At 49.7% G+C, this 14,299-nt stretch overlaps 4 protein-coding genes across 4 annotated transcripts; 2 read left to right on the top strand and 2 right to left on the bottom strand.

Annotated features, from left to right (window-relative positions):
• Nucleotides 1-2,458: 2,458 nt before the first annotated feature.
• Nucleotides 2,459-3,295, top strand: P153DRAFT_351144 (uncharacterized protein; the record flags this gene model as incomplete). The annotated part of the gene is made up of 1 exon (XM_033666321.1): nt 2,459-3,295. One exon carries the CDS (start codon nt 2,459-2,461, stop codon nt 3,293-3,295), a length of 837 nt encoding a protein of 278 aa, XP_033518642.1.
• Nucleotides 3,296-4,088: 793 nt separating this feature from the next.
• Nucleotides 4,089-5,628, top strand: P153DRAFT_371112 (acid protease). Its single transcript, XM_033669188.1, has one exon. The coding sequence runs from the start codon at nt 4,252-4,254 to the stop codon at nt 5,554-5,556; it is 1,305 nt and encodes a 434-aa protein (XP_033518641.1). The 5' UTR covers nt 4,089-4,251; the 3' UTR covers nt 5,557-5,628.
• P153DRAFT_351139 (uncharacterized protein) lies at nt 5,583-7,253 on the bottom strand (the record flags this gene model as incomplete). Its single annotated transcript, XM_033666320.1, has 2 exons — nt 7,157-7,253; nt 5,583-7,089 (listed from the first exon to the last, which is right to left on the bottom strand). The coding sequence occupies exons 1-2, from the start codon at nt 7,231-7,233 to the stop codon at nt 5,583-5,585; spliced, it is 1,584 nt and encodes a 527-aa protein (XP_033518640.1). The 5' UTR covers nt 7,234-7,253.
• Nucleotides 7,254-11,191: 3,938 nt separating this feature from the next.
• On the bottom strand, nt 11,192-13,093 carry P153DRAFT_379761 (uncharacterized protein; the record flags this gene model as incomplete). The annotated part of the gene is made up of 4 exons (XM_033669884.1): nt 11,192-11,404; nt 11,465-12,361; nt 12,416-12,782; nt 12,834-13,093. The coding sequence occupies 4 exons, from the start codon at nt 13,091-13,093 to the stop codon at nt 11,192-11,194; spliced, it is 1,737 nt and encodes a 578-aa protein (XP_033518639.1).
• Nucleotides 13,094-14,299: the final 1,206 nt, after the last annotated feature.

Here is a 14,299-nt window from a genome sequence, read left to right as displayed (position 1 = left end):
ATCCATGATGATAAAGTTCCGACTACTCACTTGCATTGCGTTTCTTTGCCACAAGTTCAACCTAGTCGCTCTCCATGTTCTCCAGCTTTTCCCCATACACGCTAGCCCTTTCGGCGGGGACTCCATAGGCTGGCATCCGGGCCCAGCGTTAGCTCGAATGCAGTCTCTCGTCCGAGCGCCTACTTCTAGTTGTCTTCTAGTGTACTTCTACGCTTAATCACGCAAAAAGCACCCCGAGTTTCTTTCCGACTTCTGCAGTCGTTCGTGGCGTAATGACGTGTCGGCCTCCATGTGACCATCGGCACGAGATACCGGAAATAAAGATTCGTCATTGGGCGCTCAACGCCGCCTAACACTCGGCGTGGAGGTGACAGATTTTGCCTACTGTACAATTACATCTACAGTTCCTTGACCAACCTTAGCTTTGTATGATTGATTCTGTCACTCTCTCGGTTTTTCGATTTGCCAAGAGTGTGAGTTGGGGAATTGCATGATTGGTCGGTGACTAGGCGACTTTGGCCGGTTGGGATGCCGGTTGCATTGCCGGAATACCAAACATGAATCGTGCGCTTCATTGGCTATCGACAGTAACCCGACAATGAGTGCAATTGGCGATTACGATCTGGGGATTTCTGCGGGCTCTGGTGAGCGCTGGCGTGATACACTGGTGAGGTAAGGTTGTGGAACCAGAATTGACTATCTCGCTTAGCCCGGCTTATGAACCATCGGCAACTTCCAACAAAGCGGATGTAGGAACGAACATTATCTACAGGCATGTGAGGTGTGAACTACTTTGTATTCACACAGATTGTGGGGATGCCAAGCAGGAAATCATGGCTATGGGAAAACAACTCCAACGAATAGCGTGAAGCCAGCGGTACATATCTGTACTCATCAATACCAAGCTGGTGCAACAGCGCATAGGCAATTCATTTCAATGCTGTGGAGCGGAAATGAGAATCAAAGGCGAGGAATGAGGAACACTACGTTACAAGCACACGACACCAACGTCGAGTGTCATAAACACGCACCTTTCCTCGATCATACAGAAGACACCTCGACGACTTGATTCTCACATCCTCTTCTGATTCAAATTTGCCTTGCTGTCTTCACGACCAAGCTTGTCGACTGTTACGCAATGCTACACATCTTTGATAGTCTCATTGTTCCAAAATTCGACCGCCAGATTTTCCAATGCGCACATCGACGAATGCGCATGTCTTGTTGACGCAACGTGAACTGGATATTTCCTAACGGATGGGGTAGGTGCAAGACGAGGCGTACACAAAACCAACGACAAAGTGTATGATTGACTCCAGTCTCTTACTTGGGTTTGGTGGCGATATTCAAACATATTGGATTCGCCACAAATACACGAGCTCACATGTTACAGCGTTTCTTACAGCACTCCAAAAAAGAATGCCACTCTCTGAATGCACTGACTGTTTTCCATGGACCTCATGCCGTCATCCCTAGGGCAGATAGGGATGTGGCTTGAATGATGAGCGTCACCAGCTCGACAGCATTCGAATGTTCGGATTCGAGACCGAACTTATACTTGCTTCAGGTAGTGTTTTAGCTGCCCTCGGTGATAATTGAGGTGTCTGGTGTACATGCATCAGCTCTTCGAGGTCGCACAACGGCACGATTCTATAACATAATTCTACGGACTTGTCGCTGACGGCGGTAACTGCGGTAGTGGTCTTCCGCCCTCAAAACCTGTACACTCTCACCCTCCGCTCACGGTTGCGCGCTCCAAGGTGCGCAAAGTCGCTATGGTTGGAGACGTCACAAGAACTGGAGAAGCGATCGGTCTATAGCAAGACCATAGCGTCGATGACCGTGGCGCTGTTAATGGAATACTTTGGATTGGTGCACGTAGATTGCAGTATCGGGAAGATTGAGTTGTCCAGCAGGCATGATTTCAGCTTTCCAAAGAAGGGTTGGTCCAGTCGCCGTAAATGCGCTGTACGCTGACTGTATCTTAGTCGGATATCTCAAACCAAAAAGTAATTTCGGACAAAACGTTTTGGCCATCGGTTACCTGTGCTAAGGTCAATCGCTATATTTGTTGTTTGGAGCGCATCGGAGAGGGGAAATTGAGAACGAAGTGAGCACCAAGTGTGAATATTACATGAAGTTATACAACTCACATGGAGCAATCCTCCGATTTATTGCTACTACAAAGCTGACCTGACACAAGCTGACATGCACGCAAGTCAAGTTTCTATACTCTGACTGACTCATTGTTGTTAGCTCATTGGTGTATATAGAGGCATTGCTGTTACACGACATGGCTTAGTAAATTGTGGACTTGCTCCTGTAGCACATGACATTTGACGACTTTTGGGATACTGTATCACGCTTAAAGTAGATATAGCCAGTCAATATCTGGTGTGACTCTGCGCCAGTCACGCAACACCACGCTGGCTCAGGCACTCTCACCACCTCCTCCAAGATGACAGACTCCAACCCCTTCATTTTCTACGACATCTCCTCACCCATAGAACCCCGCTCTTATGCGCCCAATCCTTCCAAGGCGCGTCTCGCGCTCAGCTTCAAATGCGTACCCTTCAAAACGAACTGGGTCGACATGCTCGATATCTCTAACGTGCGCAAAGGGCTCGGCTGCCCGGCCACCCGTAGATTCGACGATGGTTCCGAATTCTACACGCTGCCCATACTGCGGGACCCCATCTCGGGCAAGGTCATTGGCGACTCGTACGACATCGCCAACTATCTCGAGGACATGTTCCCAAACTCAGGCGGCTGCCTTTTCCCTTCGAACTCCACCCGCACTGGACTCGAATATGAGAGCCCGAACAAGGACACCCCATTCTTCGCGCCCCTAACTTCCAACCAAGGGTCCAAAAACGAGGCCTACGCAAGTTTCAACATGCACGTCGACGCCACCTTCTCCGCCCATGTGGTACTCGTCGGCCAGTACCTCCCCTTCAACCCGAACACAGCCGAGGCCGTGAGGGCTCTCTTTGTTAAGCGCGCCCACCTGAGCTCCTGGGATGACTTTTCCATCCAGGGCAAGGCAAGAGAGCAGCTCAAGGCAGCGTTCAAGGTGGCGTTAACGTCGCTGGCTCAGTTGTTTATGGTTCATGAAACCGGACCGTACCTTGAAGGGAAACAAGCTAACTATGCTGATCTGATCGTGGGTGGGTGGCTAAACATGCTCTCCGCCACCATGCCCGAGGAGGAATGGAAGGATTTCAGGACGTGGCACAGTGGGGTCTTCGCTCGACTACATGATACCTTGCAGGAGAATTACTTCGAGTGTAAATAGAGAAACAGGAATTGCCATGATTACGGTTAAACAGCGATTAGATCAATTTATGATATCTAGTCAGTGTATCTAGTCCAAGTTCTGATTTTTGACTGGAAAGACAAAGGTTGAGGATACAACAGCAATCATGTTGACTATGGCGTTTGTCCACTCGATAGTAGCTCAGTTGGCGAAATCGGTAGCCGCGATTCTGCTTACAGCACGCGGTAACAGAGAATACAAAATTGACGAGCGAATCAGATATCAGGGTTCAACACTGCCTCTGACCTACCGTATAAACTTGTTCAATCCGTAGATAGCTAGACAGGGGTTGTAGCGAAGCGAGTCGACATGCGAGTGGTGGGATAAGCCCAGCCACTCAGCCACTCCAAATGCCCAATTGCCAGAGGACTCGCTTCGGCTCATCCCCTGTCTAGCTATCTACGGATTGAACAAGTTTATACGGTAGCCCCACAACACGCTGACGCACAGCTCCAATACGCCCCCCCATGCCTTTGGGTCAGTAATCCAGGTGGGGTGTGGTATCGCAAAATAGACGACAAGACCAATCCCTATCGGCCTTGTTTCAAGAGTCCTAGAATGATACACGCAGCTGTCTCACACCTTTCTCCAGTCGGCTAGTCAGGAAGTCGCATCGCCCTCCTTTGGATATATATGGAAATGAACGCCTAATCTGGAGCCCCGTCTCTCAAGATTACAACATAACTCAGCCTCGTAATGATCTTCATGGAAATTGACGATAGGGCCAATCACGATACGGGATAGCAAGATGTACATGTAAGTGTTGAACCTAGCTACAGGCTTCCGGCCTTTGGAAAAACGTTTATTTGAGGTTGTGCATATAAAAGTAAGATCCCGTCAGGTTCGTTATTGTTACATCTCACTTTCCATATTCTCAGAGACATCCATCACACTTGTTAGAATCAAGTTCAACAACTGCTTAATCTTCAATCATCATGAGACCCGAAATCTTACTTCTGCTCTTGGCCAGCACTAGCTATGTTTCTGGTACTATTCTTCCCCTCGGCCGCCGCCAACAATCCTACTCCAAGCCACTTATATCGACCGAAAACGGTATCATATTTGGAATCGAAGTCCTAATCAACAACCAACCCTTCTATCTCATCCCCGACACGGGAAGCAGCGACCTCTGGGTCCCGGTAGCCGATTTCCAATGCGTTGAGCCAGTAAGTGGGAACGAGGTCCCACAGAAAAAATGCTATTTTGGCGGGACGTACCATGTGCCGGCCTCAACCGAATATGTCGCCAACCAGACGTTTGGTGTTCAGTACGGTACGGGGATTGCAGTAGGTAAAGTTGGATTTGCCGATATCACATTAAATGGTATCACAATCGAACACCAACAAATTGGACTTGTCGACCGCACCAACGACACAGGCGATGGACTCGGAAGCGGCGTTCTCGGCTTGGGCTTTCCTCCGCTGACATCGGCACATCCTGGCACGGAACTCGATAATAGCACGCTGCTTATCAACCGTGCCGTCTACGATCCAGTCTTCGTCGGCATGTACAAGAAGGGACTTGTCGAGCCGTGGTACAGCTTTGCTATCGAGCGGCTGCTCGAAAACGTGACAAGCGGTCCGGGCGGCTGGCTTGGTCTAGGTGAACTACCACCCGTTGCCCACTCCGACGACTGGGCTACTAAGCCGATTGAGGTTACGAAGGATCTGCCAGACGAACTGACCGGCGGGGAGCGTGAAATCACCCTGATGACCCTAACTATAGACGGGGTTACCTGGAATAGTGCGTCGAGCAATTCATCCATTACCAATTCTACCAAGTTTCAGGCTGTAGTCGACACTGGTAACCACATGAATCTGCTTCCCGCCGCCATCGCTGAGGCTATTAACGGTGCATTCAACCCCGTTGGCGTTTTCGATGAGGAGTCTGGTGTGTATGTTGTTGACTGCGATGCCAAAACCCCGGAGCTCGGCATAATTCTGGACGGGCATACATTCTGGCACCAGCGTCCGGAGGACCTCATCTATCATGATGCCAGTGGGTTCTGCTACTCCAGCGTTGCCTCGACTGGAGTTGGTGACGGTCTCGCCTTGAACTTTCTAGGGGACGCATTCCTCAGGAATGTAGTATCGGTGTTCGATTTTGGGAAAGAAGAAATGCGTTTTGCTGCTAGGATTAACGACAACTCTACATCGCCGTTGTCCTCCGTTGGTACAGGTGTTCGTTCCAGCGTTCCAACGTGGTGGTTTGCTATATTCGCTTTGGCTATGGTCCTCTGAAGCTGGTAATTTTGAGTATCACGTATTTAGTTTTGAGGATAAGTAGCAAGAGGCAACGAATTGATGAAGTCTGCTTTTCTGTCCATACCGCCAGTTGTTTTGTTAAGTTCATCCGCAAAAAGTGTCTCGAGCGATGGAGTTGTGGCGTCTTCAATGCGACATTCCTCTGAGCGTACCCGCTTTTGCTGTCTGGCATCCCTGAATTGATGGATGATCGCTACCATACTTTGAGCATCGTATAGGCCTTCTCGCCTCTGCGACGTAGCAAGTAGCTCAGTAGCTCTCAGGCATACTGATTCGTCTGAACATTTCATGGCCAACGTGAACAGTGGAGCTACTACACCAGTATCTGAGGAGAAGTTTCGGCATGAATTCTTAGCCGTTTTACCCAACGTGATTTCATGCCTAGTAAGCCTAAGCACATTGTCGGCTAGACCAAGGACCTCTTCGGCTCTGGGATTCGGAGATGCGCCAAAGACACTGTCATCGGCAGGATAATCTGCCTCGAGGAGCATGCTTGAAACTTGCTGATGAATGAGGAGAGTCTGAATACCGCATTGTTCCCGGTCGTCCTGGTTCGCTTGGTATCTGATGTTGTCGAATCTGACCATCCACCTGTTGAACTGCTTCATGAGATGATCTTTTTCCTGCAAAACAGATGCGGGAATTGCCTCTCTTTCATGGGGCTTGTAGAGAGTGTTCTTAGTAAGAAAGTGGAAGAGCCAGTTTTGCAGTTTGATGAGCGAGCGGTAAGCATCATCGAGCCGCGAGAAGGCTTCTACACAGCCTAGGTTGGTAGTGCATATCTCGCGATCTTCGTCGGACGTCAACACCAAATTAGGCACACGCCCATCGTCGAACAAGGTGGCTTGCAGGTCCAGCCGCTCAAATACACGGGACAGTATACTCATGTCTTGAGTCTCATGAAATCCCTCAACTTGACGGTAGGATGTCAGTGTATTTAATCCACACTGTAGATGATGCATAGCAGCTTGATCGTTACCAAGAGTGGCTTCAAAACAGTAGAACAGAATGCAACAAATAAGCGCTGTCCTGGTTGCATTCATGTCTGGTTTTTCGAGGTGCTTTCCAAGTGCGCGAAGTGCCTTGCCGTACTGGGCCAGTGTTTCGCCTCTTGCTACCTCAGTTCTAGGCGTAGCCAAAGTAATGTAATCGAGATGGAGCGAACTAAGCGACACAAGAGCTTGTCGCACAACAGGTTCTCGATAGCTCTCCTGGAGGACTGTCCTGGTCCAAAAGTCGCAACTCAGATAACCAGCCATTTCGTAGGAGCCTTGGACACAAAAGTAATGAAGTAATTGCCGGTCTTTCTGAGAACCCGGAATCCGGAATGGAAGTGAGTACCTGGTAATGGAAAGCGCTGACTCTAGCAAGGTTGTTGAGGCCACGCTTTTGTCACTTGCGGAGGGCTGGAGGTTTGAACTACGTCTCACGTAACCATCGCACTTCCATCCGGCTTGGGCACATTTGAGACACAATGGTTCCGTTTCATCGCACTTTATATGCCTCTTTCTATCGTTTTGTCAGCTGATGGTGTCTACCCAGACAGTGTAAGCTGTAGTTCTAGTCACGAACTTACCGACAAGTCTGACACCCAGTCCGCACTCTCGGAGTGCTGGTCCTGGTCTTTCTTCTAGTCGTAGAAGTACTCGTCATTGCCTTGGTAGTGTAAAGACTGGGTTGGATCTATAAGTCAGCCAGGCAGCCGCCTGGAGTTGAGTAGAAAGGTGGGGCAAACTGTCGACCTTGTCAGCATCGCTTGCTCCCGCCTCACTAGCGTGTTGATCACCATGTAGGCTAACCTGTTAAATCCTTTTTCTGTTGTTCTCATGTGAATGTCCTTGTCACTGGTATTTCAATGCGCTAGAACTTATCAACAGTGCGATGGCCAGAACGGTATGCCTAGGATTGACGTTTACCCTACTAAGCCAAATACTCAGCCGAAGCTCATCGCACTATGATGTTGATCAATAGAAAACGTCATATCGATAGACTTTGCTGGGCTGTGGAACGTCTTGATATGCTCTTGCATTTCGTAGTCTTTGACACACATGATACTGTTGAACGGGTAAAAATGGATTATTATAAAATGTTTAGATGTGTACTATGAAAAACATATTATACACGTTACAACGATCATACCACGTATCGCCTGTAACGCCGATACATGTAAAAACAAAAGCCATCTTGAGGCAATCTAAGAAAGAACCCAATCAATTAAAACATGGAATCGAAGCATGACGCCGCCCAAGTTATCTAGGCCAAACAACGAGATGAGAATAAAAGAACGACATTGCATCGCAAGATAGCAAACAACAAGCGACCACCAACTATCAAAAGAAAGGTTAGAAAAACAGATAAAGGGGTACCCAGAAAACAAGAAGAAACCTCATCGAAGCATCCAAAAGAAAATCAGGTGAAAGATGGTGAAGCAAAGCAGTCACCGTACCCTGACCTACCGATCGTATCCCTACGCAGGACAACTACCTGGCGCAGGGTTACCATCCGTATCGCCATATTACTGGCAGTTTCAAACGTGCGGAGCTAGAGTTCCTGCACTGACCCAGTTCGTGATGCTTGCAGAGCTAGTACAACTCTACGAAGGCTTTGTACCAACGTCACAGATCGGACACTTGTCATACCAGTCACGATTCGGCGATCCACACTCCGGGCATATCCACACATCATCAGGTGTTGAAAAGTTGATGCAAGAAGGCTTAGCACCATGATAATGCGCAACAGGCTGCGAAGATGCATCAGTGTAGTAAACATGGTACGAGTCGACATAGGTGTCATGAGTATTGGAAGACTGGTAGTAAGACATGGGATACGCTGCGTTTGGAATCGTCCCACCGGGACCAATGCAGCTTGAGCATCGTGTGTGGCTGCAGACTGGACAGACACCGTCAGTGAGAGCGATGAGATTCCCGCCATTGCAGCTGCAGCATATCCACATGTCGTTGGGAACGGTGCCACCATGGGATTGATGCATGATGGATTGGCTGCGATGGATAATGGCTGGTGGAACTCGAAAGTGAACTTGATGAATGTTATGTCTAAGAAATCGTTTGTTGCAGAAATTCTATAGGTCGAAGAATCGAGCAGTTGGGTCAGGCAAATAGAACTCGTAGCGATGATTTGCTTGGCTCGGTCCGGCGTGCGGAATGCTGAGGTATCGACAATGATCAAAGTGTTCAGGCTGTTCAAATTTGTGGTACTTCTGAGGTTTTCCGATAGAATTGGACACAATTGGCTGGAGGGACGCGTGATGGACACAAATGAAACAACGCTTGAGTGGTAGACCAAGAAGGAGAGAATGCCGTAGGAGAGAAACGAAATCTGTAAGAATTTCAGGAGCAATGATGACTTGATCTGTTGAGGTTCACTGATGTTGTATGAGGTGTGTTGAGAAGGTGCTTGGTGAAAAATCTTGAATATAGGAGAAAAGTGATCCGAATTATACTCAAACTCTTCAACTAAGATGAAGCTGACGAGGGACGTTGAGAGTCTATCGTGACCCTAATTTTGACTCCAAGCCACATAACAAAGGGCGTATAGCATCGTGAGTGCCCTCTGACGTCCCGATGAGTCCCTTCAACCATCCGTCACATTTGCAACGGGTGCCCTAAGCCATACCAATAACATGCGTTTCTCGGCCATTCAAAATACATCACTACTGTGTCAAACTGACAGAGGACGATGAGCATGATGAGATATCTCCTAGTTTACAGGTTCTCACCTGTATCGTGGGATCGGGTGGTGGTGTCGGTGCAGGCGAACAATATCCATCCGACGTCGGAACGGAAGTAAAGCCATATAGGATTGGACGATATAACAGTAGACCACAAGTGGAGGATTATCCACGTTTCGATCGCAAAGTGGCTCTTTTCAGACCCACAGTTCAAAACGGCGGTGTAGAGCAGGCGGGAGATGTGCAAGTGACCAATTGAGACGTGTGGCGGTGATGTTGCGAATACGTATTACCAGGATCAAAACTAATTGACCACATGGCAACACGAGCAAGTAGATCTACTGGACGTTGGATGGTTTGGCTTGTCGTACACGAAGGTTCGTGTGTGTTTCCCTTCTCGATGTCCCTTCACACTATCAGCATATCCATAGCTGGAAAACGCTGCGCTCACCCGCTCAATGCCCCTTAACATTCCCTCAAAGTAACGTGTCGTCACATAAAAAAGTGTTAAGCTCCCACGTTTTCGTACTACAAGGACGAAGCGCGCGTAAACGACGCTCCGGTTGTCCTTCCGGAGTGCATGCCTGATCCGTTAGGCTACACGAGGCTACACTGCACTGCATCGCAAAGCAGGCAGACAAACCTTTGTCAGGGCTCAAAGGGCATGCCGAGAGTCACGAGGTGGTTGGCGCGCCCCGTTTGCCTTGTCACGATTCCAGCCTGGAGTTGTGTTTCTGCTCTTGTGACTCGTGGAGGATCTATCTGTTACTGATGACGTTGTTTGGAATTGCGGTTTGATGACAGGGCGTGAGGGCATGAGTGATTACACGTCAAGTAGCTCAAGCGGTCGCAGAATCGCCAGCGTTGAGAATCAGGCAAGATCTGGCACTGCGAGAGTGAAGAAGCTCGTGACACATGACGTCGAGTCGGGACTAGCAACTTTCTGGCCTAGTCACTTTCTTCTTTCCTCCTCACGTCGTGTCAGATTCATATCAGAAGGAATCAGATGTCGCAACGTTTTCTACACTTTCCCATCTAGCCAATCCCATCCATTTTCCATTCCGTCTCCGGGAAACCCACCATGAATGACTAGCCCAGCATCCATTTCCCCCAATTTCCAAATTCCTAAACCAGTATCATCTCCCAAGTCCCAATCCCCGTCGCCATCTCTTCATCCACACATTCAAGCCTGTCCTCGCCTCTCGCCTCCCACCCACCTCTCATCCACCTCTCCCCTCCCCATCCCATCCCAACCCTAACAACCTCCACACATCCAACCTCTGCTTCCAACATCAAGTACAAAACACTCCCTACACAACCTTGATGCTCGGCATACCAGACATCACACCTTACTTCACCTTATCACGCCTTCCCACACCCAATTATACACCAACCCCCGATCCCGCATCCAAGTTTGCGTAACACAATACCAGACTATATACATTGTTGTGCATGTGCTTATAGCGGAGCGTGGTATACAAAAGTGCTGGTCTCGCGGGGTAAGGTGGACGTGAACTTTGGATTAAAAGGGAAGCGCATAAATTCGCTCCAGTAGATACCTGTTCAGGCGGAGAACATGACAGTGCGATCGGGTCTGTTTGTATTTCTCAGAAGATGGTCAGAAAGTTGTGGGTAGTGAGTTACTGCGCGCATGGTGAGAAGCAAGATTGGTATATAAACATGAGACGTAGAATGGACGGTAGATCAAACTCACGCAAGACAAAGCACACCAGATCACATCACAGCACGACAATACAATCCAACATGAAATCTCAAAGAATATGCCATTATCGTTTCGCAGTCAAGCCAAGCTAAGCCAAGCCGGCTACGCTAACCACACAGACAAATCATAACATAACATAACAATTGGTATCATATCGCAACGCAGCAGAAACGAGCGAAAAAAGCACGAAAAAGACGCATCTAGAACAACCACGAGACGAACGTGTTGTAGAACCAGCTGCCGTTCTTGCCGCCATTAGCGGCCTTCTTCTCAGCCTCGTATGCGATGAAAGCCTCCTCCTCGCGGTCGATGACGTCCTTGCCCGTGTAGAAGTCGGCCATGTGGGGTTTGACCATCTTGGTCTTCATGATGAACTTGTAGCCGAAGATGAGGATGAGGTAGATGGGGATACCCTGGGGAGGAGAGTTAGTAATGATGAATTGTGAGATGGGAGAATTGTGAGGAAAACTTACGAGGTAGCCGGTGATGAAGTTTCTCCAGTCGAAGCTTCCGTACGAGCCGGGAGTGAAGACACTGAAGTTCTTGGTCACGGCGATGAGGCAGCAGAAGAACAGGGCGATGATGGAGCCCCAGAGACCAAAGGGTGCGGTGTAGGCCATCTGGTCCTTGGTGATGCCCTGGGCGCGGCGTGCGCGGACGAAGAAGATGTGCGAGACGAGGAGCGAGATCCAGGACAGGAGACCGAAGATGGTTGTCAGGTTGACAAAGTATCCGAAGACGACCTTGGAGTCGTTGGAGGCGTTCATGAAAGCCATGCAGCACATCAGGGCGGAGATGGCCAGAGCGGGGACAGGTACACCGCGCTTGTCGGTCCAGCCAAAGATCTTGGGGGCGTGGCCCTGCTCGGCAAGACCGTAGAGGGTACGCGAGGCAATGTACAAATCCGAGTTGGAGGCACTGAAGGTAAAGATCAAGATACAAGCGTTAAGTAGGCCAGGAAGGTCCTTGATGCCTGCGATCTTGATGGCGACGACAAAAGGCGACGCGGAAGCCCTGGCTGTGGCCTTGTTGGCGAAAGCAAGATCCTTGGAGTCGTAAGGGACCAGCATTCCCAGGAAGAAGACGGACAAGCAGTAGAAGAACAGGATTCGGTAGAAAGTGAGCTTGATGGCGCGGGGAATTGTCTTGCGGGGGTTCTGAGCCTCACCAACGGTAACACCGATGAGCTCGGTTCCGAGGTAAGCAAACACCGCGTTGATCAAAGACGACCAGAAACCGTAAAATTTGCCTGCGCTACCTTTGCCGATGTAAGGTTTAAATGCACCGGGGTTCTTGTAGTACTGGAAACCAGTTGCTGGGCCAGGGCCGGCTCCGACTGCAAGGAGAAAAGACAGGAGAATAACACCGACCTATTGAATGATATTAGCGGTTGGCGCCACAGTTTGCGGGTAAAAAACACGTACGATGACAATGACCTTGATCGTACTGAGCCAGAACTCGAGCTCACCGAAGAACTTGATACCAAAGTAATTGATAGCGCAGATTGCAAACAGGAAGACTGCGATCCACACACCGGGATTGACTTCGTCTGCTGTTTTCCATTCTTGAATGATCAAGGCGCTGGCAGTAAGCTGGTTTGGCGTGGTGATGATATATTTGCACCAGTAAGTCCATCCAAGAGCGAAACCAAGCGCAGGGTCGCAGAACCGGGTAGCGTAACCAGAGAAACCAGAAGCGTGAGGGATCCAAGCGGCCATCTCACCAAGGGCGGTCATGACGATGTAGACGAGGAAACCAACAGCAGTGTAAGCGATGAGGATTGAACCAGGACTACAACATGTTAGACATTGTGTCGACCACAATTTTGACTTGTGAACTCACCCTGACTGAGCGAGAGCCTTTCCGGTACCAATAATCAAACCAGTGCCGATAGCGCCGCCGATGGCAATCATAGTGATGTGACGCGACTTGAGACCACGGTGGAGATGGCTGCCGTCTTGGTGAATAACGACACCATCGGAGCCGACGACCATTTCACCGGCGGTACCAGTTGTGTAGTGCTCCTTGTTGCCATACTCTGGGTCACTAGCATGAGGGCTAGCGCCGTCAGAGGAACCGGAGTTCCTCTTGAAGATGGCCATTGCGGTTGAAAGCGCCGGTCAAGTTATGGCGACGGCGGATGTTTGCTTTTGATGAGAGCGCAGAACAAGTTTCCTAAGATAGAGGAGCTTGCTCGAGAAGGAAGAGTCCTCCTAAGTACGTAGACAAGTGAGGCAGCGAAAAAGCCTTGGGAGCCTCAACGTCGTACCGTTGACCGGTAGTTATACACACGAGGCAGTGGGGCGGAATTCAACTACTGATAAGACAAGTTGTCAGCGAGGCTGGCTGCTCGACGCCACCGTAACCCAAGGCGGCCAAGGCAAACAGAAGTAATGGTGTGGAGAAACCGAGGGTAATTCAGCACAGTCCAAGTCCGTAGGTGGTCCAGAGCTTATGTACAGCGCCAATCGCCAGGACAAGCATAAGGCCATCACGCGCGTTTGCTCTCCCAGCATGGTGGAAGAGCTTTTCACACCTGCTTATTCAAGATAGCGGCTTTACTTGGCGGGTTGGCGCCAAGGTTTCGAATGGCTTTCTTTACTAAATCTTAACGGCGGCCGTGATAAGACAGCACCGATAGAGAACGGGAGCGGGTAAGGACTCTTGCGTGGTGTGAGCCCATGCGCCGATAACGAGCCTCCATAACGGCCCTTTAGGTCTTTGGTAGTCTCGAGTATCAAAATTTTCTGCGCTAGGTCGAGAGGCTGAGTTAGCTGCGTCTTGTCGCTGAATGCGAGGAAATGCAACATCTGCAAAGAGATGAATGTGTACCCCGCATGCTCGGCTTAGCGCCAGTAGCTCTCACCCGCACCGAATCACAGACCAGGGAAATGATCACCACGCTTACGCACGCAGCTTGTGGACGTTACGTTGGTTAGACATCGCGTGCTCCGATGTAGAGATATCAACCAAAGCCGCAGTGGAGGTCGAGAACACGCAATGTTGCCTATTGAATTCTCTTATCAACGATCTAAATCTTCAGTTCAATACGTTTTGCATTGTGCCGCTGCACTTGCGACGACGCACGGCGACTGCGACGGGTGTCTTCGGGCAGCATTATTGAAATGCTTACCCTCGTAGGTACATGGATACGCTAGAACACCTGCCGAAGGACGATCGAATACGACAGGCACGCGTCGCGGCACCCAAGTGTGCGGAGGGCTAAGCACCTAAGAATCCGTCGTTGCCGCGTGCGAATAGACATCCATCTCGTTATCTTCTTGGCAAAACTGCCGGAGAACTGAGGG

This window comes from Dothidotthia symphoricarpi, assembly GCF_010015815.1.
Source record: "Dothidotthia symphoricarpi CBS 119687 unplaced genomic scaffold P153scaffold_24, whole genome shotgun sequence".
NCBI lineage: Eukaryota > Fungi > Ascomycota > Dothideomycetes > Pleosporales > Dothidotthiaceae > Dothidotthia > Dothidotthia symphoricarpi.
This window is presented reverse-complemented; position numbering and strand designations above follow the sequence as displayed.